Source organism: Peromyscus leucopus, chromosome 2, assembly GCF_004664715.2.
Source record: "Peromyscus leucopus breed LL Stock chromosome 2, UCI_PerLeu_2.1, whole genome shotgun sequence".
In the NCBI taxonomy this organism is placed as follows: domain Eukaryota; kingdom Metazoa; phylum Chordata; class Mammalia; order Rodentia; family Cricetidae; genus Peromyscus; species Peromyscus leucopus.
Window position 1 is genome coordinate 105572754 of NC_051064.1, and position 26541 is coordinate 105599294.

At 43.6% G+C, this 26541-nt stretch overlaps 1 protein-coding gene across 4 annotated transcripts in view; it reads left to right on the top strand.

Annotated features, from left to right (window-relative positions):
• Pde4b (phosphodiesterase 4B) overlaps positions 1 to 26541 on the top strand; it is a 558016-nt gene that overhangs the window by 498242 nt on the left and 33233 nt on the right. For 3 of the 4 annotated variants that reach the window (XM_028887423.2, XM_028887439.2, XM_028887448.2), the window contains one exon: positions 23382 to 23494. In XM_028887423.2, coding sequence (XP_028743256.1) covers positions 23382 to 23494 — 113 coding nt within the window. Of the gene's footprint in view, positions 1 to 23350; positions 23495 to 26541 lie in introns of all 4 variants that reach the window. The other variant, XM_028887463.2, reaches the window with a different exon arrangement.

The following is a 26541-nucleotide window of genomic DNA, read 5'->3' on the forward strand; positions in this document are numbered from 1 at the left end:
AGAAGATGGAAATATCTTCCATGATTATGGAGTAGAAGAATTAGTATTATGAAAATGGCCATCTTATATAAAACAATGTGCAGATTCAGTGATATATCCATCAGACACCAGTAACAGTCTTCACAGAAATATAAACCCATCTTAAATTTTATATCAGAGCATAAGTAACTTGTATCAGAGATTACCAAGCCAATCTTGGGCAAAAAAAATATTTCTGGAGGTGTCACCATACCTGATTTCAAGTTATACTACCTACCTATAATAATACGGCATGATACTGGCTCAAAAACATGTACATCAATGGAATAGAATGGACCATACATGAATCCATACAACTACACACACAGGAATTTCTGAAAAAGATGGCCTCTTCAGATGTCCACACTGGATATCCTGTATAAAATGAACTGTCACTGTCTTTCACCCTACACAAAAATCACCTCCAAGTGGATCAAAGATCTTAATACAAGACCTGAAACTCCAACTGTTAGGACACTAGAGAAAACACTCCAAGATACAGCATAGCAAGGACTTTTCAGATAAGATACCAGTTGCTCAGGAAATGATTTCAAGAAGTTGGTAAATGGGATCTCATGAAATTTCAAAGCTTCTGCGTGGCAAGGGAATAGTGGACTGAAGAAATAGCATAGGGTGGGAGAAAATCTTTACTAGATATACATCTAACACAGGACTAATAATCTAGAATATACGAAAGACAAAAATCATGAAACAGGACATTAAAAGACCTAGTCAATAAATGGGCCAATGAGCACATGAAAGATGTAGTGCAAGTGATCAACAAAGACATTAAAAAAAAACATAGCCATCAGAGAAATGGAAATTAAAACTGCATTGATTGGGCTCAAGAGTAGCTCAGATATCAAGAGCCCTAGCTGCTCTCCCAGAGGCCACAGGTAGATTCCCAGCCCCTACATGGTGGCTCACAGTTGTCTGTAACTACAGTTTGCGGTAATCCAACAACTGCTGATATGAAAGTAAACTCACGCAGGCACTATGGACCTCAAAAAAAAAAAAAAAGAAAGAAAAGAAAAAAAATGATTTATGATGCAGTGGGACCAGTCATGGCTGTTTACCCAAAGGACTCCAAGTGAGTATATCACAGAGACACTCACCCATCAATGTTGACTGTAGCACTGTTCACAACAGCTAAGTTATGGAAACAATCTAGGTGTCCGTCAACAGACAAGTGAGTGAATAAAGGAAATTTGCTACAAATATACCATGGAATTTTTTCAGCTTTTTAAAGAACAAAATTATGGTGTTTGCAGGGAAATGGGTGTGACTGTAATATTAAGTGAAGTAAGCAAGTTTTAGAAAGTCAAGTATTACATGTTTTCTTTCATGTGTGGCTCCTAGATTTCATACAGACATATAAAATCATGTATGGATCTTTCAACATTAATAGAAGTGAACCTATCGAGGAACAAAGATGACTAACAGCACATCAGTGGAGGGTTAGGGGGAGAATGTGCTCAAAATAGTCTGCACTTCCATGAAAATGGCCTTATTTAACACAATACCACAGACAGCTAATATTTAATGAAAATATTTCATTACACTTACTTCGTATAGCCTGCCAAACATTTTGAGCAAGCTACACATGATCTATTCTATGGCATACTATAAACACTATGGCTTTACAGACAGAAAAGATGGCACACAATTCAGCACAGTTCATGTGCCAGCCTCCAACACAGGAAAGGGTTCGACGTGCACTGTCATTTTAGCGGAAGAAGACAATTATTATGAAGACGCAGGACCAGGATTCATCACACTATTCTTAGTTGTTTGGAAATCATGTACACACAGTCCAGGGAAAATTTTTTAAGGAAACAACAGCTGCTGTTCCGTAATATCTGTCCGGGAAGGCCCTCTGTTAGCATCTTGCAATACAAATATAAATAGCTGAATACCCTTAAAGACACAAAACAAAATGTTCAGGAAAATGATGTTCCTGGGTGGTTGGAAATTTAGACAAGTGCGTGATTTGTATAGTGAGGGGGTTTTAAAGCCTCTACGTTATAGCCACCCTAGATGCTATTTCTTCTTCTGTGAAACTGAGTTCACGCTCAGCTTCTCTCTCCAGACTACTTGGATAATCAGATGACGTGATGTGAGCTAGCACTTTGCAAATTGTACGGTAAGAATAAGCATGAATCCTCCTGGATGTGCATCTTGTCAGATGTTCACCGCAGGTCAACATGCAGGGTAACACACCGCAAGGCACCGTGGGTGCTTAGTGGGTGAGACTAAGTGACTGTACCTTTCAGGTCCTACAGGCCCGAATAGGAAAACAAGCTCTTCCATGCTGCTATGGCTGGGTGACTTCAGGAGAGGTAGTTAGCCTCCTGTAGCCACAAGTTCTTTGTAGAATGGAGATAATTACACTCCTTAGATTTGCCGGGAGGAGTAGGTAATTGTGAGGGGGAAAAGGCCTCCCTCATGGCACACCAACCCGTACATAGAATTATCCTAATAAATAGTGTCGGTTCCTGTAATTCATAATGTTAATAACAGCACCCTAGCTTCAAGCAGCCATTTAGGGCTGCTTACGTTCAAGCCTTTGACAAAGTCTTCCGGGAACTGGCCAAGCTTCCCCCGTGTTGGACAATTTCATTGTTTAGAGATACCTTCTAGACTAGTGATAGAGAGCAGACCTGGAACATGGCAGCACACACCATGTGATGACTAGGCACATACAGAGTTCAAGGGTTGGAAGGGCTCAGGTGGCAGAGCTTTTGATGGGCTGAGCTGACCTCCTCTCTCCACCTCACTGTCCCAGGTGAGCCTGGTTCTTCCTTGAATTTCTTAGATGAATGAGACAGTAATGGACCATCACAACGAGGAGACTTCTGTGAATTACCTGGCTGGACATCCAGAATGCATAGCTTAAAAACACAAAGAAGCTATGAGGCTCCTGTGTGAGCCGGCAGTAAAGCTGGGAGGGAGGCCCAGCTGCCCCAACTCCTAGGTGAGAGCTCTTTTCCTAGGACAGAATTCTGCCTCACCCTCTCAGTGCAAATACAGGACCACTGTCTCCTTAAGAGTAGGCTTGAATGTTCTTCCTTGTGATATCCCTGGCCAATGTTTTGCATCCAACTTTTTTAAGAAAAATGCTTGTGAGTGGAATGTCTAAGCCACTCCATTTTTAATATTCAAATTTTAGATCAAAGATCTGCTTCAAAGAGCATCTTCATATGACCAGGACATTTCTGTGTGTGGTGGCAGTATTTGCAAATATCCTGCCTTCAAGGGAGCACCCTCTTTAATTGCCCTGAGTTGTCAATCATCTTTCCCTGGCTTCCTCCTTGTGCTGGTGTAGACCTATACCACGGGGCTTATAGTAAGGCACCATACTAAGTGTGTGAGATCTGGAATCAAGAGAAAATGAGATCATTGGTGATTCATAGTAGACACTTAATGAATCAAAAGGCTCCCCTGGCTGTAAAATGAGGAAGACAGCACCTACTTCAGGAGCTGTTGAACACTGGGAAACTGAAGTTCTTAGGATCATGCTTATCAGAGCAGGCATTCAACCAACTCTAAATATTAATGTTTCATCACATTTTGCAGATTGGCATGCCTGTCTCCTCTGTTGAATTTTTATCTTGTTTTAGTTACTAGAACTTTGGATGGTGCTAATTTAGTATGGAGAAGATATTCAAGTTTCTGAAGTGAGTGAGGAACAAGAGAGATGCGTGGCTATGAACTATGGTTCAATTCCATCCAGAAAAACTGAAGACCTGGGCTCGAGACTCAGTTTTCCCTCAGACAAACTGTACAATTGTACCTTTGTAGATTTTTTCAGTGTGTGCAATGCATTATTTTTATCACCAAAACGGGAATGCAAGGACTCACATCAGAATACAGGTTTCCAGATGATTTGAGGTAACACAAACATACATGTTTGATAAATTATGAATCTGTCAAATTATCACAGCTCTGAGATCCAGCTTCACTGTGACCTGTTTTCATCTAATAGTTACTTTGTGGCTCTTGTTGACTGTCCATCCATGTAGGATAAGGTCCTCTGTTAGGTGTTTGTATGTGGGGGGGTCTTTGATTTCAGGACATTTTCAGTGTGGCCTGGAGATTATAAGCCACACTGTCTGCCTGCAGCCATCACAAGTGCCTTGAGAGACGCTCTAGACAAGGCCATTGACCTCAGCAGTCCACCATTGGTGCCGCCGCCGCCACTGCCTCAGAAGCCATTCCCTAATGGGAATGTGTATGGGTATATGTGGCACATGCTCACATTCACCTGCTGTTGTCCTCGTCAGACATCAACAGGATCAGCTTCTCGTTTCTCTCCAACATACTCTAAGGTAGCAAATGCCATTGCCTGTGAAATAAATGATGCCGTGGCATGGCAGGGTGGGGTGGGATGCCTACTGCCAGTGGCATGGAGAGTTAGGACTGATTACTGGTAGCTGCCATCCACACTCTGAGCTTTGAGTGTGTTCTGTGACTTTGATCTTCCCCTTCACACCCAGAGCCCTTCCCTCCTTCCTCTGGTGTGAATCCTTAGCCTGAGGCCTGGGAAGTTCTAGGACAGTTTCCTATGGAGCTCTGCATCACAGAGGTTTTAGACTGTGGGGCCCATGGGACCTTTCAGTTGAGGACTGTCTCTCCCTCCGAACACCCTAGGAACGTGGTCTGCTTTCCCTGTCTCCAGGTCTGAGCCCACTCTGCTCAAAATGATGGCTGAAGTAGCATAGAAACGTACCCTTCACTATGGGTAGTTTGGGTTCCTCAGAGTGCCCAGGGAGTGTTGTTCATTTTCTGTCACCAAGGTAACATTTACACAGTGAGAGTGACTTAAAACATCCCACACCAAGGTTTCAGCAAGGCTGAATTCCTTTTTACAGACTGAGGGTACATTTCCACTCTCGTTTGTTCCCATCTTCTAGAGAACTGCACACACACCAGCTCCTAGCCACTTCCTGTCTTCAAAGCCAGCAAATCAAACCTTCCCTGCCTCACATCACTGAGATGCCGCCCCCCCCCCAACTCTTGTAATTCTCCTACGTCCCTCCTCACTCTTGAGAGAACTTGGATTTCATTGGTCCACCTGGATCGTCTCCCAGTGGTTTTGTTCAGCCTCAGGTCAGCCCGGGCACGATGTGAACTCTGCCGTCTTTCCTCCTTTGCTGATGGCTCTGAGTGCTGACAAACCTTAGGTGAGAGAGGCTGCTCGGTCGGGAGATCAAAGTCTTCAGGAGGCTGCAAGCCTGTCTCCCCCAGGTAGGACAGTAACCTTACGATACCCTAGCTTTCTGAAACAGGATTAGCAACCAGTGTCCTGCCAGTCAGCCACCTGCTTCTGCAGACGGTTTTACAGGACACAGACACACACTTCTGTGTTGCCTGTGGGCTCTCACAATAACGCAGCAGCTGAGAGTTTGCAAAAGACCAATAGCTAGCCCCCAAAACCTAAAAATAAAGACCCCCGACTCCCCCTGTGGCACTCTGTAGGTCTCTGGTCCTGACATTCACTCTTTACAGTATCACGCCATATAAATGTCTTCTTCATGTGTGTTTGTTCTCACATCTTCCCTCTCCCACCTTCATAAAATAGCCATGCTCTAACACCATCCTCAATTGCTGCAAGACCATTCAACCCTTGCGGCTACTCTAAACACCACTGAGTATCAATCCGCTTTGCTTTGATAGATGCCATTTCCTCTGCTCAGAATGCATTTACCATTTTCCTCTCTCCCTGGCCACACACACTCCTACTCATCCTACAGAACCCTGCCAATGTGCACCTTCGTCCAGGAAACTCCACTCAAGGAAAGCAATCTGTCTCCCTGGAATGGTCTCTGGGGACTATAAGTACCTCAGTGGTGGTAACTGTCATGTTTACTCTTAGTATCATCAAGCTTGGATGGAGAAACTGTAGGCAGAATGGTTGTGCTTTCGGTGGATGTTAGTTCTGTTCTCTGGGTCCAAGTATTACCACCTGGGAAGCAAAGAGTTGAGAAAAACATGACCGGCCTCTTAGAGCCCTTTTGGTTTGAATAATCTTCTCCATCAGGGAAGACGGTGCTGTGGCCTACAGTTTCAGAGGAGAGAGCAACCTCCCACATTAAGTGTGTGCCCTGAAGAGTTGGAAATCACCCCACGCGTTATCACTCATAGCTTTGCTATTGCTACACACACAGGCCCCACTGGGGCCTGGTGAAATGTAGAAAGAGCAAGGAGGTGCTGAGATCATCTGTAAATACCCCTTGCTGACGTTTCTCCAGCAGCTAGGCCGTAAACATGTTCAGGCATATGGCAACTCCTCTGTGGCATCCCATGACTGATCTCTGTCCATTCGCCGGAGACCCACCCTCAGTCCTGTGGCCACACGGGGATCAGGGCATGTCACATCATCCAGACATCTTTCCACATGTCACCTCCCTCCCTCGCATCTCCTGTGTCCCACTCCACAGCTAAAAACGTGGTGAGCGCTAACAACTTGCTCTCCATCGCTTGTGAAGATCTAATTTTTTTTTTTTAACTTAGTACATAACTGTTTCCCTTCATCCTGGCCTCAGCACCTCTATTACCCTGCATGGCTCTCAGCCTAGGTCCCGACAGGAGGGTGCTCTGGCACTGCCAACCCACTTCCCAGTGAGAGCCCCCTTAAATACACTCACTGTCCTAATTGCCCCAGGTTTTCCTCCTCACACCTCCCCCCTACTCACGATTGCGGTCCCTGCTCCAAATCCAGTCAGCTTCCATCATTTCAGACACTGGCCTGCCCTGTGTTTCTTCAACACTAAGTCCGGTGTGACATCTATCTGCTCTCTGCGTTTCATTTCATCTGGGCCCTGCCCTTCTGCCTGTGGGCACTGCTACCTGGCTTGTTATTATGTCTTCGGTATTTATGTTCTGTGCCCATCCCAGGCCACATAATTCTTGAGGGCAGCAAGGACTGAGTCTTCCGCCCACCAGAGAGTTGGTTCTTTCCGCCCCCAGTGCAATCCACTGCAAGGCCCTTACACCCAGTGATCCTTTCCTGTCCTATCTACCCCTATCTATCCCTCCACTAGCCTGTCATTTGTAAACGAATGATAATAAATCTACCTTATCGGGTTTTGTTGTTGTTGTTGTTGTTGTTTTTCAAATTATTTCATTCAAAATGCAACCTCAGCCGGTGGTTGTAATGGTAAATATCACCATTTTAATGGTGCCTCGATATGCCTCAGTCTTTGGTGTACAGGCTCTTAACAGTTGGAATTAGGGAAAGCAACAAACAATTACCATCAGACACAGACATTGGCTTTGCCCATAAATCTGGAAAATTCTATACTCAGCCCTATAAGTTACATCAGGTTAATACATCTTCTTTCATCTGTATATGAGGAAAACATTTATTAAATGCATGCTGTTTAGCTGGTGCTCCTCAAGGCTGCCATGAGCAATTTCAGTGGCCTTTCTTACAGATGATTCATTCATTCATCCTCAGCTCAGACCGACATTCCCTGCCCCAGGAGAAGTGCAGTATGGGAACCGTGAAGTCACAGCATAAGAAGAGGGTTGGGGTGGGAATCTTCCTCCATCTCGTCCTTTGTGGTCTTCTCCTGAGACCTGGTATTAAGTGTCAACTAGGGCTTTGCTTGGCTGGCTGGCTAGGTTAGGTAGTTCCTGATCTACACTACAACTACTTAGAATTCATTCAAAGTGTAGCCACAGCTCATTCATTCAGTGAATCCAACTAATGAATAAACCGAATCAAGTAAAAGTTTGCAAAATTGAAGCTGTAATTCAGCAAAGCTGACTCAACCTCAAAATATCTGCTATGTTTCTGCAGTGACACTGTAGCTTGAACTACTTTAAAAATGGCTAGTATTCTAAGTTTCCTGCTCTGTCAAATAACTTAATGTGTTCCTAATTCAAAGGAACCTTTTAAACCAGATAACACGATAGTTTACAAGTGCTGGAAGAAACACTGTGGAAAAATAATGAACTCCTAACCTTGGCCAGTGAGAAAACTACTTGGAACAGTTTAGGATTACATTGTCTAGATTTTCTGTTTTAAGGTTGTTCTGAATCAGTGCTCAGTTGATATATGTGTGAAGCTAGCAAAAAAAAAAGTCAAACGGCAGAAGTAGCCTGCCAGAACCCCAAATACCCACTAAAATCCTTGTCTGTCTGTCTGTCTGTCTGTCTGTGTTCTGGGGAGATTGATTTTAGCCAGTATTTTCTGCCTAGCCTGCACGTTTACATTGGCCAGGTTTTCCTGGTAAATATTGGTTTAAAGCAAACACTGACATCTTTAATCACATTTAAACAGACCCTGCATTATTCTGCAGCAGACCCTGTATTAGAACGGAAGACACAGTGAAGGACCAGGTACAGCTGATGGCTACAAACTCCGAGAATAAACCGGGAAAAATCAGAACTAAAACTCCTCAGAGAGAGGAAGGCCAGGAAAACCACTGCTGAAATATAAAGTTTTGTTTTTCTAAAGTCTGGAGCTGTGTTCAGTGAAGTGACGTCGTTTACAGACCCGGGGAACTCGGGTAGCCACGGAAGCACTACTAAATAAGGAGAAGGTGGCCTAAGGAGAGGCAGCTAGCTGTGACAGACTCAGTGTTGGCCTCCTCTGACTCTCAGACTATTCTTGTTTGCTATTGTGTCAACTTGGGTTGCCATGAAACCTGGGCCCTAATTTCACATCTCCTTGCAAGTTCTGGATCTGTCACAAAGCAACTGTTTGTCTCCTCACGAAGGCTGCAAAAGGCAGGCTGTTAACTTTTCTCAACCCACACTCCACGAGTCTCCCATCTCTGCTTGGCTTGTCCTGTCTATATTCATGTCCAGGAGTCCTACCCGCTCATCTAGAACCCCCTAAACTCTTTGAGAGTCCAAATTTCCTGCTGAGTGTTCCTTCTTCATGTCTACCACCTCTGAGCCCCACCTCCACCCCCCACATAGACACAAACCCGGAGAGGCTTAGATGCTGGCTAAGAAAGTCTTCAAGGGGACCGACTGTTTTATCTCTAAAATCTATGATTACCTCTGCCTAATGGAAGCATCATACACCCTGTGCTGGGATTGATGATGGGATATGAGGGCAGTGATCTAGTGGAGATGAATGGCCAGCTCTTCCTGAAACTACTTGAGACAAACAATAGGGTTTGGGGTTGATTAGTTGCCTTGCTTTATTTGAGAGAGTCTTTCTATGTATTGTTGGCTGGCCTGGAACTCACTGTGGAGATCAGATTGGAGCCAACTCAAAGGGATCCACCTGCCTCTGCCTTCCAAGTGCTGGGACTAAAGGCGTGCACCACCATGCCTGGCTTCTTTTCTGTTGTTAAAAAAAAAATAAAATTAAGTTTCATTAGCTCCTCAAAGAGAATGAGGGGATGGAACTTCTAGGAAAATGGTGTTTAAAAAGGTCAGATCAAATGGGATGCTTAGCACCAAATTTGGGTTTGAGTAAGAAAGACTCTTGGAGTAATTTTGAAAAAGGAAAGTTCCCAGAAACCAGTCTGAGAGAAGAGGCACTCAATGGAATTTAGCTTCAGAGTGGCCCCAAAGGCGAGCTCGCATGTAATTCATAAACTGATCCAGTGCTAGGGATCAGCTTTGAATTCAGAGTGGATTAGAGACTGGGTTCCAGCCAATACTTACTGGACAAACTGTGTAGCCTTTCTGAGCTTCGGTTTGTTTGTTAAGTAGGGAGGTGGATCATAACTATTTACTGCGGTTGTTGCAGATATCAGAAGAGTTGATATACACAATTTCTCAAGCCTTGCTTGACTTACAGCAGGGAAAACAATGTCTCCTTGCTCAGCACAGAGCCATGAGAGCCTCTGTGATCACTCTGGGGCAAACTCAGTAAGTTGTTAAGTTCAGCTCTACTCTGTCTGGGACCTTGAGAAAGTTACTGAATTTCCCTGTTTCTTATGATAATATCCAGCTCATCAAATTAGGATAAAGATTACATTGGCTAATGGATGTAAAATGCTTAGAAACAGGGACTGACTGCTTTAGCTCCAGTCTTTACCATCATTAGCACTACTTTGAAAGCATTGACGGCAGAATAAACACATAGGCTTTGGAGTCTTCTGGTTCTAGCTACTGCCTTATACTCTGGAACAATATGGCCCAATAGAAATATAGTGAAAGTGCCATAGGTAATTTAAAAAATTCTAACAAACACATGGAAAGAAGTAAGTACATTTTTTTTTACAATTCATTTTTACTTTATATGTATGAGTGTTTGCTTGCATGTGTGTTTGTGTATCACATGCATCCTCGATACCCTCAGAAGCCAAAAGAGGGTATTAGACCCACTGGAGCTAGAGTTACAGACTGTGAGCCACCATGTGGGTGCTGGCAGCTGAACCCAGGTATTCTGCAAGAAAGCCAAATGCTCTTAACCAATAAGCAGTCTCTAAGATCCCAAGTACAATTAATTTTAATAAATTAGTTGGCTTAAGTTATATCTAAAATACTGTTGTTTCAACCTGTTATGAAATATAACCACGTATTGAGCTATTGTCTTTATTTTTTTCATACAAAACAAAATGTTACATCTGCAGCACATCTTATATCAGACTAGCCACATTTCAGGTACCCAGTAGATATCCCTGGGAGCTACTTCTCATACTGGATGAAACAGGACTCCCAGATTCTAAAACAGTGTGAGTGGGTTTCTGTTATTCATGGCACATGGAATGTCAAATGCAAAGCCATTCTCAGATGACCTGCCTAAAGTCCTATGTGACCTGAGTCACCAAGATAGCTCTGTGTAGACTTTTCCCTAGAGCCAGATGAAAGCGGTTTTAGCTAACAATGTTTTGTGAGATCAGAAAGCTACTGGTCTCTTCTCCACTAACCCATATTTGAACTCAACAGGAGACACAATACTTCTGCTACCTACTGCCTTTTGATATTTCTTTCTTTTTTTTTTTTTTGGTTTTTCGAGACAGGGTTTCTCTTGTGTAGCTTTGCGCCTTTCCTGGAACTCACTTGGTAGCCCAGGCTGGCCTCGAACTCACAGAGATCCGCCTGCCTCTGCCTCCCGAGTGCTGGGATTAAAGGCGTGCTCCACCACCGCCTGGCTTGATATTTCTTTTATTCTAAAATAAAAGACTAAGACCAGGAGAGATGGCTCAGGGGTTATGAGCATTGTACTGCTCTTGAGAAGGACAGGAGTTCAGTTCGCAACACCCATAATGGGAGACTCACAAACACTGGTAACCCCAGCTCCATGGTATCAGATACTTTCTTCTAGACTCTACTGGTACCTGCACTCATACATGTGCATACCAGTGTGTATATACACATGTGTGTGCACGTGTGTACACATACAGATACTTAATTAAAAGTAAAATAAATCTTTTTAAAAACAAAAATAAAGCTAAAATTAAGATGATGATAATAATAAACAATAAATAACCTTCAATTACCTATGAAACTCACCTTTGTTTGAGACCACGTTATTTCTTTTTTTTTTTTTTGGTTTTTCGAGACAGGGTTTCTCTTGTGTAGCTTTGCGCCTTTCCTGGAACTCACTTGGTAGCCCAGGCTGGCCTCGAACTCACAGAGATCCGCCTGCCTCTGCCTCCCGAGTGCTGGGATTAAAGGCATGCTCCACCACCGCCCAGCGAGACCACATTATTTCTTAAGCACCTGTCTTTTGCTTCATATAGCAATCTCTGACAACAATTTACTTCATGCATGTCCTTCACCTTGCTGCATAATATTACAACTTGCTACAATCAAGGCAACAATTTCTCTTCTTAAAGGTTCATTACGTATAGGAAAAAAAAAAAACAGAACTTGGAGCCAGAAGGACTAGAATCAAGTCTCTGGGTTCTATGTTCACTAGTTAAGAGATTTTGGGTGAAACACTGAAACTCTCCAAACTTCAGTCTCTTTCCTTATGATTTAGGGACAACCAGAGTGCTCCCCCTAAAGTACAATGAAGATTAAAAAGGATGACACTTAGACAGTAATCCCTAACTGCAAAGCACTAGACAACTATAAAGTGGATTAAGAGATTTATAAAGCACTTTGCACATACCATTCTTTCGATGCACAGCTTTCAATGGCTCTATATTACCTGCCAAATAAAGCCAGATTCCTTGGTTTAGCACAAAACCTTCTCCTGGACAAGCTCTGCCCCTGACTATTACCCTGCAGTTTTATCTAACTCTACACAAAGGCAAATGTACTAGTGACAGACAGAACACTGGCGTATCTGCTGCCCCAAGTGGGACTGGATGGTGTGGCTGGCTTCCACCCTTTCATCATGTGCTCCCCTGCTTGCTTCATTGTCCCTGCTCTCAAAATCCCACCCATTCTTCCCCATCTTCAAGTCTCCCCCACCTCCTGTCCTGATGTTCTTAAGCTCTATCTATGCTGTCTCTGAATTTTGCTCATATATACCTTTTACAGTTAATACATACATATATATATAATTTTACAATTAAAAGCATTACTGAGTATTCTAGTAACATTTGGTACGTAGAAATTTACAAATAATTTGTTGAACCTAGCTGTTGGAGGAGTTCAGATCCCAAATGCTTTTTGTAGAGGTTTCTGTTGATAGACAGACTGTCCCCACATTTTTTAAACTAGCCACTCTAAAAACGTAGGCAAGAATGCAAAAGAAACCCAGAGCTCATTACTGTTTGTAACACTGAATAAATCACCAAGAAAGAACATGGCATATTTGGAGACTAGTGAAAAAGAACAAGGAACAAGAATTATTGATGTCTTCTCTTTGGTACTATTATCAGCAAAGGTCCCTCGCCCTTCAATAATGGATATCCCAGCATTCTGATATTTTGGGCAAGTCAACAAGTCCACCAATATATTCTGCTTTTAAGGTCACCATCTAGTGGGGTGATAAAAGCAGGAACAGTTGGGTAAAATATGGCCAGTTGAGAGCAGTGGTCAGCATGGGTTGTGAGAGCTCAGAGAAAGGAATTTTAATTCAACCTAAAATGCTTAGGAAATGGGAAAGAGATGGCTTCAAGCCAAATCCTCAAAGATAAATATGCACTCGCCAGGTGCAGGCAGATGCAAAGGCTGGAGCCAAGACAACTCTAACATCTCTCAGCAATGAAGCTGAGGGATCAAGCTGGAAGAAAGGAAATGTTCAAAGCACTTGGTTACCTGCTCTCCCAGTTTTATGCTTACCTAGCATATGGCATATGGGTATAATTTGGTGGTAAGATGACCAGAAAGTACTAAAAGCCTTTCATAAAACTATTTTTCTACATCTATTAATGCATTAACTTCTGACTTGTCATTAGATTCTTGTGCATAGGACTAGTTTGGGTTGAATGAACTCAAACCATTCTGATAAAAAGTCATGCTTCTGGTCCTGAAAATCAGAAGGGATGGTGAGTTTTGAACTTCAACCGTATACCACCTCTCTGGAGGTCAAGAGGTTTTTCCCTCTTAGATGTCTAAAACCCACGTCTCCCTCACCAGCTCCAGTAGTGCTGGACAGTGCTAGCTACCATCATCCCTTGCACAAGCAGCTGTAATTTAAAAGTGAGAATATTTCAGAGTGTACCAGTTGCTAGAACAAAATATTTGAACTGGGTAATAGAATTTTATTTATTGCAATTTGAGAGGCTGAAGTCCAAGATGAAAGTCCCATCAGCTTCATTGTCTGAGGAGAGCTGTTTGCTGCCTTAAGATGGCATCTTGTGGCAAGAAAGTCCTCTGCAGGTGACAACAATGTGTCCTCCATTGGGAGGCAGTGACAGAAAGCCTAGGTTGCTTCAGCCCTTTATCAAGGTTGTGGATACCATTCATGAGGGCTCTACACATATAACTTATTTACCTCTTGAAGGACTCACCTCTTAGTTCTACTGCACATAGTTAAGATACCTTATATAAACAGATACTATTGTTTTTTATTTTATTTTATTTTACAGTACCATTCAGTTCTACATAACAGCCACAGATTCCCTTGTTCTCCCCCTTCCTGCCCCCCTCCCTTTCCCCCAGCCCACGCCCCATTCCCACCTCCTCCAGGGCAAAGCCTCCCCAGAGGACTGAGATCAACCTGGTAGACTCAGTCCAGGCAGGTCCAGTCCCCTCCTCCCAGATTGAGCCAAGCGTCCCTGCATATTGTGTGGGTGAGGAACTGAAATGGGCACACAGAGCTTAAGTAATTTCTTCAAGATTGGTTGACAGTAAGAGATGAGTCTAGAACATAAGCCCCAGGGCACTGTAGCTCCAGGGACCAAGTTTTAAATCACTACTAATGATTAAGTTCCTTTAACTTTAGAGGCATACATTTTTTGTTGTTTTGTTTTTTGATTAAATGAGCACAGATTTTCATTAACAATCAAATGCACAAGTCAGAGTCACTCTGCAGAGCAGATTTCTCAGTTAGGTAATGGATGGAGGTGGGGCAAGAACCAAGGGGAATAGAGCTACTGGCTGGCACTCCAGGACCTTTCTTTGCATTGTCTGTGTGCCTCCAAGAAAGGCTAACTTCAATGGTGACCATGTGTTTATAACATGGCCATGGCTTATTAAAACAAACAAAACAAAACAAAACAAAACAAAACAAAAACAGGACTTAGAGTCAGAGAATTTAGGTTCTCTCTATCTCCCTCTCTCTTTTCCTCCCACCTTTTTTTCTTTCATTTCAAGTCTTTGGGGTTAATTGTGGGACGAGCCTAAGCCTCAGTTTTCTCTTGCACATCATGGAAACTACACATCACCATCATTACTCTATCCCATGGGGTTTATTTTTCAGGGAAAAAATGAGACATGCAAGTGAAAGTGCCTGGTAAACTGTCAAGTTACATACACAAATGTTAGTTGTGATTGGAGATTTGTAACTTGGAGTCTTGAGGAGTTGCTAAAGACAGCAGCATCAAAATGACCTACTTTCTGCTGTTATTTCCCTTGAGGGCTATGAAACTCTCCCGTGAATCCACCCAGAGTGAAGTCCCTGTCATAAGCAATTTCAATGTCCCATATTTGTAAAGACACATGAACAAAGTCCAGCCTAAAGAAAGCCCACCCAAGGCTCGTCAACTGTGCCTTTGGAAGAATTGCATGGCAAAGCATGTAAGTGTTCTCCAATGGCTACACTTTGTTCTAAGAATGTTCTACTTAATGTTCAAAACACATGTTTTCCTGAAATGTTGCCTTCCAACATGAGTGTGTTTCATTAACTATTCATCAAAATTAAATACACAGCTTTGAGTACCATGGCTTGACAGGAAGAAAGATGCTGTTAATTACAAGGAACAAAATCATAATGAAGATCACCAAATAAACAGGCCAATGGCATCAACCTGTTTAAATAACGAGCCTTATCTCCATGTGGATGAAACTATGTAACATATTTAACATATATTTATTCTGATATGGAGAAGAACATAAAAATGAAATAAGCATCCTAACTTTGAGGTACTTAGCCTCTCCTCTTTCAAGACACCCAAACTAAGGACATCTACAGAGCTAGAAGCTTGGGCATAAAGTTAGGGTCCTTAGCTGAGTGTAAAGAATCTAACAAATATATACATCTCACTTCCTTGGAAAAACAGAAAGGAAGCTGGTATGGCCTCTAAGTCCATAAACTTACCATTTAAAGAATGGCAAATAGGTTTCTGATTATTCAACACCATGGGCAGTTTGGTTCCTAAGGCAACTTAATCAGTGTTAGAATCAGTAGGGTTCCTGGCAGCAGGCCTGGCACATAGTAGGTGTTCAGTGTATTTCTGATGAATGGATAAATTAATGAACAGGTTCATGTACAATTGTTGGTATCTGATAGGCCACTGCTCTGGTGTATCAATAGGGTTTGGTGAAAACCAACAGCTTAATCTAGACAAGCACCAAGGAGGCATTTCCTGGAGTAATGGAGCAGAAGGAGCATTTGCGGCCACTCTTACCTGTGTTCCTTTTCCTGGAGCCAAGCCATATCTCTATATGATTCAGCTATGAAACATGTCAATCTACCCTCAGCAAAGCAAAGATGAGAGAGAAGGAGGTAAGAAAACAGAAGAGAGTTCTCAAGATGTTTTTGGAATATGATGCTTAAACCTCACAGCTGTTGATGCCCCCAAGTCCTCAAATAAAGTGAAGAGATGAAGAAATGTGATGGGGGGAGCTGGCCTTTTGTTTCAGAACACATGGCTTGAGAGTGGCTCAGGCAGGATTCATACATGGCTCAGTCTGACTCCAATGCACACTGCTGATGTTTGAGTTAATAGGAGCATCCCAGTTGGTTCTACATCAAAACCTCCTGCTTGACTGGTATCACTCGGCTGTGTGAGACCTACTGAAGCCTCAGTTCAGATGCTTATTGCCATAGCTTCATAGAAGGGAAGCAAAGACATTTTAAGAATCCCACTCTTAAGCTGTACAGTGGTGCACATCTTTAATTCCAGTACTGGGGAGCACAGGCATGTGTATCTCTGAGTTTGAGGACAACCTGGTCTATAGAGTGAGTTCTAGGACAGGCAGGCTACACAGAGAAACCCTGTCTCAAAAAATAAAAAGGAAGAAAAAAATCCTGCTCACTCTTGTTTTTTATTTGAGGGGGGAATGTGTTTGTTTTAGGCTAGACTTTCCCTAAATGGGATTTTGTTGAAAGAAAAACTTAACACAAAATGTCAAAAAGAAACAAATCGTGAAGGGATACATAAGCTTTCCTAGAATGATCATAATCATCTAACCAGCATCCAGACATGCTTGACTCCATCATGGCCAGCCCCATAGAAGTCTTTTCTGGTCATCAACATGCCCACCCCCCAAGATGATCATTATTTGCTTCTTGCATCATGGATTCATTTTTGCCTCTTTAGTGCATTATATAAATTGGATCATACTTTATTCCAAGTCTTTTGTGTAACTGTGTTTATTTGTTTGTTTTCTACCATATATATACATATACATATACGTGTGTGTGTGTGTGTGTGTGTGTGTGTGTGTGTGTGTGTGTGTGTGTATGTTTAGGAAATTTACCCTCCACGGTGCATGTTGTAATTTCTAATCGATTTGAGTTACTACGCAAACAGTTGCCACCTTCTCATGAGAAGAGAGTTCAATTACATGACACTCATAAGGGAAAAGATATTTGAACTTCTTTTCTATCAGACATCTTCCTAGTATATATGGAGCTGTGCTAGAGTGGCATTTGGGTAATATTCAGATAGCATCGAATTTGAAGGGAAGCTTCTATTTGGGGTATGCTGTGATGTTTTCACTTCCTAATCGTGTTTATTTGTGGGGGTAGGGCACTTACCTCCCTGAACTTCAACTTCTTCATCTGTATTGAGTGATAAGTTTCAATTTAGACAGTATCGAGGTTGTAAGGAAACCTCTGTCCCTCTCCTCCACAAAGTCAGGGGGTAATAAGATCACATTGAGCTCCCTACACTGCAGGGCCAGTTTTTAGAGAACCTATGGTCTGTTGCCAACCAGATCACTACCTTTGTAACTGTTCATATCTATTACAGTGTTTTCTGACTGGGAGTAGCTAGCTGTATATAACTGCTCATAGGTTTCTAATTGTCATTTCCTGCCATGACTCTTCTCTGGGTCTGTCCTATTTTTTAGTCTCTCTTCTCTCTCTCTCTCTCTCTCTCTCTCTCTCTCTCTCTCTCTCTCTCTCTCTCACACACACACACACACACACACACACACACACACACACACACGTGCACACTACTACTGGATTAGAAGAATAGAAATTAAGACTATGATCCCAAATAATAGGTGAGTGGAAAATTTATAAAAACAGGGAGGAAGGTAGAGCAATGACTGAATAAAGAAGGTGATTCAGCAATTTGTACATTGTGATTTTATTTAATTTCTATGTATTTGTATGTGACTACATGTACATAAATGAAAAGGTTTATACTAGGATGTTAACAATGGGATCTACCGCTGAGACTCAGATCATGTCAAGGTTTTCGCCGCTGCCCTTTCCTAATTTTCTACAATGCATCTGCATCCCATTTGTAATAAAAAAAAGATATATTTGCAAAACATATACCATAGTTATAGGCTTATTGCCTGTTTTGTGTGCATTCTCCTCTTCTACATTCCCACGGAGAGCAGGATAGTTCACTTGACCTCACTTTACATGTGAAGAAGTTTAGTTTTGTAGACCTTGGGTAAGTGGCCTGAGGTCAGGCACGGGGCAAGATGAATGTGAAGGTCATACCAGGCTTCTGAGGAAGTATTGCACAGCCTCCCTCTGCTGAGAGCTACATTAGATGGACCAAAAAGGGAAGAGGAGACTTGAAACTGACAACATTAGGAAAGCAATTGTGCAATTTTAAGTAGAAAAGACATGGTAAGAAGTAACTTTAAATGCAGCATTTTCAGGAACACGGTTGCTTCTCTGCTCTAAGCTGAATCCTCTTTAGCATAGAGCAAAATCCAATCCTGCCAGGAATCTGGAGGGCACTATTGTCACTGATGATTCAACTTCTGACTTCGTCCTTGACTTGACCCTTAATATAAATCAATCATACCCTTTTGCCTGTCTGTCACACAGAGGTGTTGCAAGGATTAGTGAACACTGTGGAGTTCCTTTGAGAAAGAGCTATTTGAATATAATATATCATTATGGGATTAAATATTAATTACAGTTTTTTGCCCATTCATCAAATACAGTACGTACCGCCTTCCTATTGAAGAAAGAAAGGAAGAAGGCTGGCTTTCCCTGTGGCTTCTCTTTGAACACTAGGCGTGTACGACACCATTCATGGTTGCAGTCCCTGTTCTTGAGACTTGTGTCTGTGGGGAGAGCATTGCTCTCTTCGGGATCATCTTATGCATGACAGGAACAGAGTCAGCCTTCTGGAAATGAACCTGTGTACTCACATAGATTCCTGGGCACAGATGAGCCCATGTTGGCTGCCTCGGAGCTCAGAGTTTATCTCGGAACTTGTTGTTTGCAAATGGAAGCTGGCTACTTGTCTGTCCCCCTGGATAGATTCTCAGATGATTTGCTTGTTTGGGAGGTGTGTTCGGTTTGTTTGCTTGCTTGCTCTTGGCGGTGCTGAGGATTAACTATGGATGGGACCATGCCATTAGGCACGCATGCTATCTACCACCGAGCTGCATCCCCAGCCCGATTCTCTCGACCATTCTCTTCCTCTGACCCCTGGCATTCCAGAATCCATCCATCCTCCTTCTTCCCATCATCACCTGTGACTATTGTTTTCCCTCCATCTTCAGCAGAGGCTGGGTACAGGCACAAGAAGGATCTGAGTTGAGTGAGTGTGCTATGCAAAGTCTTATGGTGGGGCATAGTTAAGAGCTGTCCATGCTCTGAGTTGGCAAGAGTACAAATATGGTAAACAGAGCCAGTGTCTCCATGGGCCAAACTTCTTTCTTATCACTGTTGTAGTAGGCTTTTTATTGCTGTGATAAAGGCCATAGCCAAAAGCTACTTGGGGAGGAAAGGGTTTATTTGGCTACAACTGATCACAGTCCATCACTGAGGGACTCCAAGATGGGAAGTCAAGCATGGCAGGAACCTGGATGCAGGAATTCAATGATGGAATGCTGGTGACTGTCATACTCCCTGTGACTCTCTCTGCTTTCTTTTTATACAACCTTGGACCACCTATCACAGTTGGGTGGGCCCTCCAACATCAATCCTGAATCAAGAAAATGCCCCCACAGACTTGCCTACAGGCAATCTGATGGGCACATCTTCTCAATTAAGGTTCCCTCTTCCCAAATGTCATCAGCACAATCTCTGACCTAGGTACCCAGCAGGTCTCAGTGAAGGAGTAGCAGTACCCTTCGGACTCTACTGGAAAACTGAGATGGTTGTGTGCTTGTGCTGTGAAGTAAGACCCTGGAAACCTCCTTGCCCAACACTCGTAATGAGGAAAACTATTTGCCTTGCCTTTCCCCAGGCTGGGCAAAGCACAACAACCTGGCTGCTGCAGGAGGGGTTGCCAGCAGTTGGTGAGCTGTATGCACACCCTCAGTCATAGGAAGCAGCACCTCAAGTCTCCTGGAGGGTCTGGCCTCCCTTCATTGTATTCTCATGCCTGAAAGAACATGATATTAAGTGAAACTCACCAAGCCATTCATTCACTAACTGAGGCAAAGGTACCACCATAATGTAAAATGTCAGTTAGTGATGATGAAAGCAGGATGTCTTAAAGTATTTTAAAATACGGATTTCATGGGTGAGGTGGATGACAGAGAATGCAGAAGGAAGGAAAAAAACTCTATGCTCAAGCTCTCCCCCAACCCCTTCTCTTTCCTAGGGTTTGGCCCAGAGGCCTTGCACTCTCATTTTGCCCCAGGCCCTGCAAAAATGTGCTGCAGCTCTTCACTGAAAAACCTCTCACCAAATGTGCAGTTCTGCTGTCTGGCTTCCTCCTCACACCCTTGTCCTCCCTCATGCTGGGCCTTTGGGTTTCTTTGCTTGCCAGAACTAACTGCTCCCACATCCTGCTCCCCTACCTACTGAACCCCAGCTTCTTTGCTAAGCGCTGTATACATGCTTGTACCTTTTCTCTTTATAATTTGAAGAGGCATACCCTCCTTTTACAGTTGTAGGGCATGGGCGTCTGAGATCACACAGTGAGAGTTCAAAGAGAACAACGCCAGCCTGCCTGGTTCTTGCTGCAGAGCTGGTGCTTTCCCACCACATTGTATGCGAGCACGTCTGCCTTACTAGTGCCCAAGGCTCTGCAAGCAGCTTGCCTGGGCATTTCATCTCCATCTGGACAGGTATCGCCTGGGTGTCTGCCAGGTCCCAAACACCTGGCCATGTGTGGTTCAAGGGCTACAAAGCCACAAGGTGGAGGCCAGTGCTAAGCTACACTTGCTATTTTCCTAGTTACAACCCTGAGTAGCAAGTATGAGAACGTCTCTCCCTCCCACTTGTGCCCATGCCCTCTGCCTTCGTTGTGATAAGCGGGGCATGCAATCTTGACTGTGGGGTAAGGATTTGGAAAATATATATATGGAGACAATATGTGAAATTATGAAAGAATTAATAAAAATATTTTAATACATAAGCAGCTATTATGAGGGAGAAAGAATTTGGAAAGTGACCAATCTAACAGAATTTCAAGATGAAATAGTCTTTACTATGCATATACGTGTACACACACACCACACACACACACACACACACACACACACACACACACACATAGTGGTTAGCCTGATGAAGAAAAGATGCAGAATGCAGGAGCAAGATGCTATAGGCTCTGTCAGCCAGGCACACACACATCTCAGGCTGCACTGGCATTAGCAACACTGTGCATGTATCACTTGCAGCAATCAGGTGCCCTGGTGTACCTCCGAAAGGGTCTCCCTTTCAGCCCTTCTGCTGGCATGCTCCTGTGTTTTCTATGTGACGCTGGAGTGGAAATCAGATCCTCTCCTCTTGGTGGAGAAACATGCCTTGCACTCTTTTATCTCACAGTCACTCTGCATATCTGCTGATCCCGACAGCTCTGCACAAACTCCTCCTCTCCTGGCTGGCCTGCTGAATGTCTGGTCCCAGTTACAGAGGCTGCAGGTGGTGATGTGGAAGGCAGCTGGGGAGGGAGGCAGGGAGTGGGGGTGTGAGGGCTCTGTCCCTCCAGACAAAGCTTTCTTGAAGTACTCCTCTAAGGAAACTGGGGAGGAAGGGTTGCTGTGGGACATCTGAGAGAGAGAGAGAGAGAGAGAGAGAGAGAGAGAGAGAGAGAGAGAGAGAGAGAGAAGGAGGGAGGGAGGAGTATTTTGGAGTTGAGGCAGCCTTGCAAAAGTGAAGAGGAAGAAAGGCAAGGTATGTGCACATCTGGCTTGAAAACAGTTTTATTGAAAACACCTAAATTCTTGTCTGCATGGAAAAGTAGATGGAGGGAGTCACCTCCGGTGGTTTTTGTGGGTTTTCACGTATGACATACAGGATGTTGAGTTTTAACCCCTCTTTACCCTGAAGTGCAGGGATAAACAAATACCCAATTCTGTGAAGTGCGCCTCTGTGGACAGGCCACTCCCTTTCCCTGGAACCACACGTCAGTTCTTTCTCTTTCTGTGCTTGTTGTATTTGATGCAACACACATAAAATTCTTCATGTGATAATGAAAGCCTGTGTGGTCTCACTAGGGCCTCTTCATAAACGTGTTTAAAACCACTGTCTAAGCATTCTAAAGCTGGCAGGAACATTGTATCTTATCAGTGCCTGCTGTACGCCTGTGTTCTGGAATGTGTGCCGATTGGCTGCTCTTTCTCTCACTTCTATATGAAGTGTCTGCCTGCTCTATGTACCTGAAGCTTCATTAATTCACCTAAAATTATAACATGAATTCAGTGTTTATTAACCTAGGTCTTAAGTCAATAACTTGAAATGTTTATTGAGACCCACAAACTTTTGGCTATGGAATGTCATGTCCTGGGAAGAGGAAAAAAAAAAAAAGTGTTCCACTAGCCAGATGTATGATCTTGAACCCACTATTGGTTTTTTGTTTTTTCCGTGGGGTTTTTTGTTTGTTTGCTTGGTTGGTTTTTGGTATGGGACACTTTGAAAATTTTCCAGAAAGCAACAAAGGAGACCCCTAGCCTTAGTGCAAAGGAAAGGCGCACATCTGACTCCACCTGAAAGTCCGGTTCAGAGTTTCTCTGTGACCCTGGCACTACCAGAAGGGAAGTCTTGGCTTTGTTTATTATAACAAGAGCCACAAGACTCCCAGGCCAATAAACGTGTTCACGTAAAACTCCAGACAGTTTCTCTAGACTGGAGTCTTATCATCGGGGAGACCTCATTTTACCTCTAGTTTAGGGAGAGACTCCACGAAGAGAAAGGAATAGCCTATGCCTCAGACTTGTCCCGGGTCAGTGTCTCTGAGTCCAAAGGGACCCAACTGGAGCATTTGCCCCAGAATGAATGAGTTCCCTGCCTGGGAACAGCTACGGTCAAACAGTTGCCCCCACATGGCCATAGCGAGCCGGTTTCACTTAGAAGCAAAGCAAAAAGAAGGGAAAGCCTTCCTCATTTCTCCTCCAGACTGCAAACACTCAGAAATGACATCACACACCCCACAGAGCCCCAGGATGACTAAGGCAGAGGCAGCCTGAGAAAACTCTGCTGGGCCCTGGGTTTTAGGGCACAGTTATGCAGATGAGCGTCTGGGCGCAGGTTCCCGCCTTCTTCCTCTGAGGAAGTTTCTTGGTAGATCACTGACACCTCATCCCGGCGAGGGGGTGAAAACTTGGCACCGGCCAACCCCGGGCAGAGCACCAGAGAGCTTGGAAGCAAGGAGTCGTCGGCAAGCAAACAATGAAGGAGCAAGGGGGCACCATCAGTGGCGCCGGGAGCAGCCGAGGCGGAGGAGACTCGGCTATGGCCAGCCTGCAGCCGCTGCAGCCTAACTACCTGTCTGTGTGTTTGTTTGCAGAAGAATCATATCAGAAACTAGCAATGGAGACGCTGGAGGAACTAGACTGGTGCCTAGACCAGCTAGAGACCATCCAGACCTACCGCTCTGTCAGCGAGATGGCTTCTAACAAGGTAAGGGTGCCCCTTTCTCTAAACTACAACCGAAGCGCCGGGCTGCAGCCAGTCTGTTGATCTGTCCCGAGAAGTTTGTCAAAGTGCCGCATGCACTTTCTTTGCTCATGCCCTGGTACTACAGTAAACTGAAGTTTCTTAGTCCGTGTTAATTATTCAGAAACAAATCTCCGAATTCGTGCAGTATCGGATATAAGTGACAGGCATCTGCCTAGCTTCCAGATCATTTTGACAGCTGTAGATACTTTTTCTTTTTAAACAGTTAGGAGAAAACTGAAATCTGCTTGAGTCCACTGGGCAGAGTGCAGGACTTGCCACATTTTAATCGGTGGAGCATACACGTGTTGGACGAGAAAGCAGGTCCACCACTTTTTTTTTTAAATGAGAACACAGACTGCCTTCCAGTCTGACAAATTTTTGCTGTGAAGCAGGGCATTGGAGGATTTATAAGTCTTCCTTTGTGATGCTGACACGGCCTGAGATCAAAAGAAAAAACAAAGGTGTATGGTGTATTTTGCCTTCTACCACAGAAAGTTGGGTTTTGTTTTTCCTAATTTTAAAGGTGAAATCATTTAAAACTAAAATCCACCCAGAGTGAAAAAGAGAAATTTTATTTACAATATCCAGAAAAACAAAACAAAAACAGTGTTGAGGAGCTTTAATTATCTGTCATTATCTCATTTGTTTAATTAACATCTGGACACAGAGTGCTAATTTATTGACATTATACAGTGAGGTTGTTGCTAGTTTTTTTTTTTTTCTGCTTGTTTACATGTTTTCATGCAGAATTTTAACTATGCATGTATGTGTGCACAGGTGTGTGTGTGTGTGTGTGTGTGTGTGTGTGTGTGTGTGTTAGAAGTTAAGAAGTTATATATGTATCCACATTCGTGTACTTGGAGGGAAAGCCTGGACTCTGCACCTCGCAGAGTTCACCTTCAAGTCCACCTACAATTCTAGCTTGAGATGTGTGCTATTGTCTTACATTTCCCAGGCTGGAAGAAACTTTGTACCACACCTACCCTTCTAGCCCAAGGTCCATCGCTGATTGCCCTCTCCTTCCTCTTTTCCTGGGTAAGAAGCATCGCTTTGGAGCAGAGCTTGCTGGCTCCTCTTCAAAGCATTATGGCAGAGGAAGCAGAGCATCCTTAGGAGATGTTGGTGTGTGTGTGTGTGTGTGTGTGTGTGTGTGTGTGTGTGTGTGTGTGTATGGTGGGGTCCTTCTTACTCTGAAACTCTCTCATGAACTGATCCGTAACAGAGCAGAAATGAGCCCGTTCTGAAAGTTTAGCTTGGAGTTCCACTTGATGGGGGATAAAGAAACAGGATGCACTGGGGTTTTAACTAGTATTTTCTGACTTCTCTCAAGCGCCCTGTTAAGCAGGGACTTTCCAGGCTGGTGTAAAACCCAACCGCTTCCCCATGCTGGGGGCTTCACTGTATAACTTCTCCAAATCACTTTGGGATTTACATAGAATGTTTCGCACAGGCTTGGCCTGCTTCATGGCATCAGCAGATGTTCGGTTGTCTCTTTTTTGTGTGTGTGATATGTGGTGCAACCTGTGAATCCAAAATTCTGGGGTCATCTTTTCAGTAGTTTTCACCATCAAGGACGTGAACTTCTGGAGACACCAAGACAGAGCAGGGGACTAGCCAGAGGAGAAAAGAACAGTCCTAAAGAACCTGCACATTGCCATTAGTTATCACATCCAGTGTGTGTCCTGAGTGCTGGCCTTGTTCACTGTCTATCTTGTAAAGTTATTAAAATGTATCGCTAACTATGAAAGGAGATATGTATTGAGACCAGAGACTCCCAGTCCCTTGAGCCTCCACCCCTCCCTGAGGGTGTCCTGGGCAGGAAGCAATGAAAGTTGAATAGAGCCAACTGTGAAGAAATGCCACTCGCAGCACAGTTGGTTAGCTGAAGCAGGAGCATGCTGCCTCGCCTGTTCTCTAGGTCCCTGGTGGGAAGGCGGCAGGGCACAGCAGCCATTCAGTGAGTGAAAAAGAGAATGGTGTGTTAAAAAGGTCTCTCCTCTCAGCTCATCGATTCGTTCCATTCCGATCGTTGTCTTGGGTGATGCTGAGCACAATGGCAAGCATATCCTGGGTAATAACAACCCAAGAATATAGTGTGACCACCAGAAAAGAGTTCATCGATATTATCTGGAAAAGTGAGATGAAGCGATGCACAATAAAACTAATACTCCACACGAACATTTAAATGCTAAAATTAGCTGAGATTTCTATGTGAGTAGCTATTTGGAAATACCGTTATAGTTATCACCAAGTAGTCAGATTTGGTTGTATTTTGCTTACTCTTACTGAAAAGAGCCCAGCAAAACTAAACCACAGAGATGGAAGGGAGTATACATATAGCACACTTTAAAAGAGGAGGGAAAATGTGAAGAGCTTTGGATCTGGAGATGCATGGTTTAAATTCTGTCCATCTCACTTACTAGCTCTTTTATGTGAACCGACTTATTTAACTGCCTTGAAGACTCAGTTTTACAATATAAAAGCGAGCCATGCCTTACCAGGTTTAGGTCCCAAAGCATATAGTAAAGTGTCCCTGGTGTGTCGTAAGAATCCAGTGAGTGATCACTTACTAAGACCTACGACATTGTTGCAAAATCAAATCTGTGTCTCTACTTGCGCTTCACAGCTGACCTGAGGCTTTTGTTTACAGTCTGGACTTACTTCGGAGTATAGATGGGAGAGCCACAGTCCTGTGAAGGGAGTGTAACTGGGTAACATAGGTGCCAGCCTGTGTGGAAGAGGTAGAGCATTGCCTGTTTAGTAGAGGAAAAGCAAGCAGTCTTGAGGGTTTCTTGTACCTGGGCAGGGCAATGCTTTCTTGTTGTTTATTTATGACTTTCCTTGACCCACCTGTGGCCTAAACAGAAGGAGTGGTTCAGAGGGCACCCGGCTTTCCCTTTGCTTCTACAGGGGACAGATGGCTGCTCCTGTACCTAACAAAAACGGTTGTTCTTGACCCCTAAATACCATCAATAGGCCAAGTGGAGTTTCAACGTTTTAGAGAAACC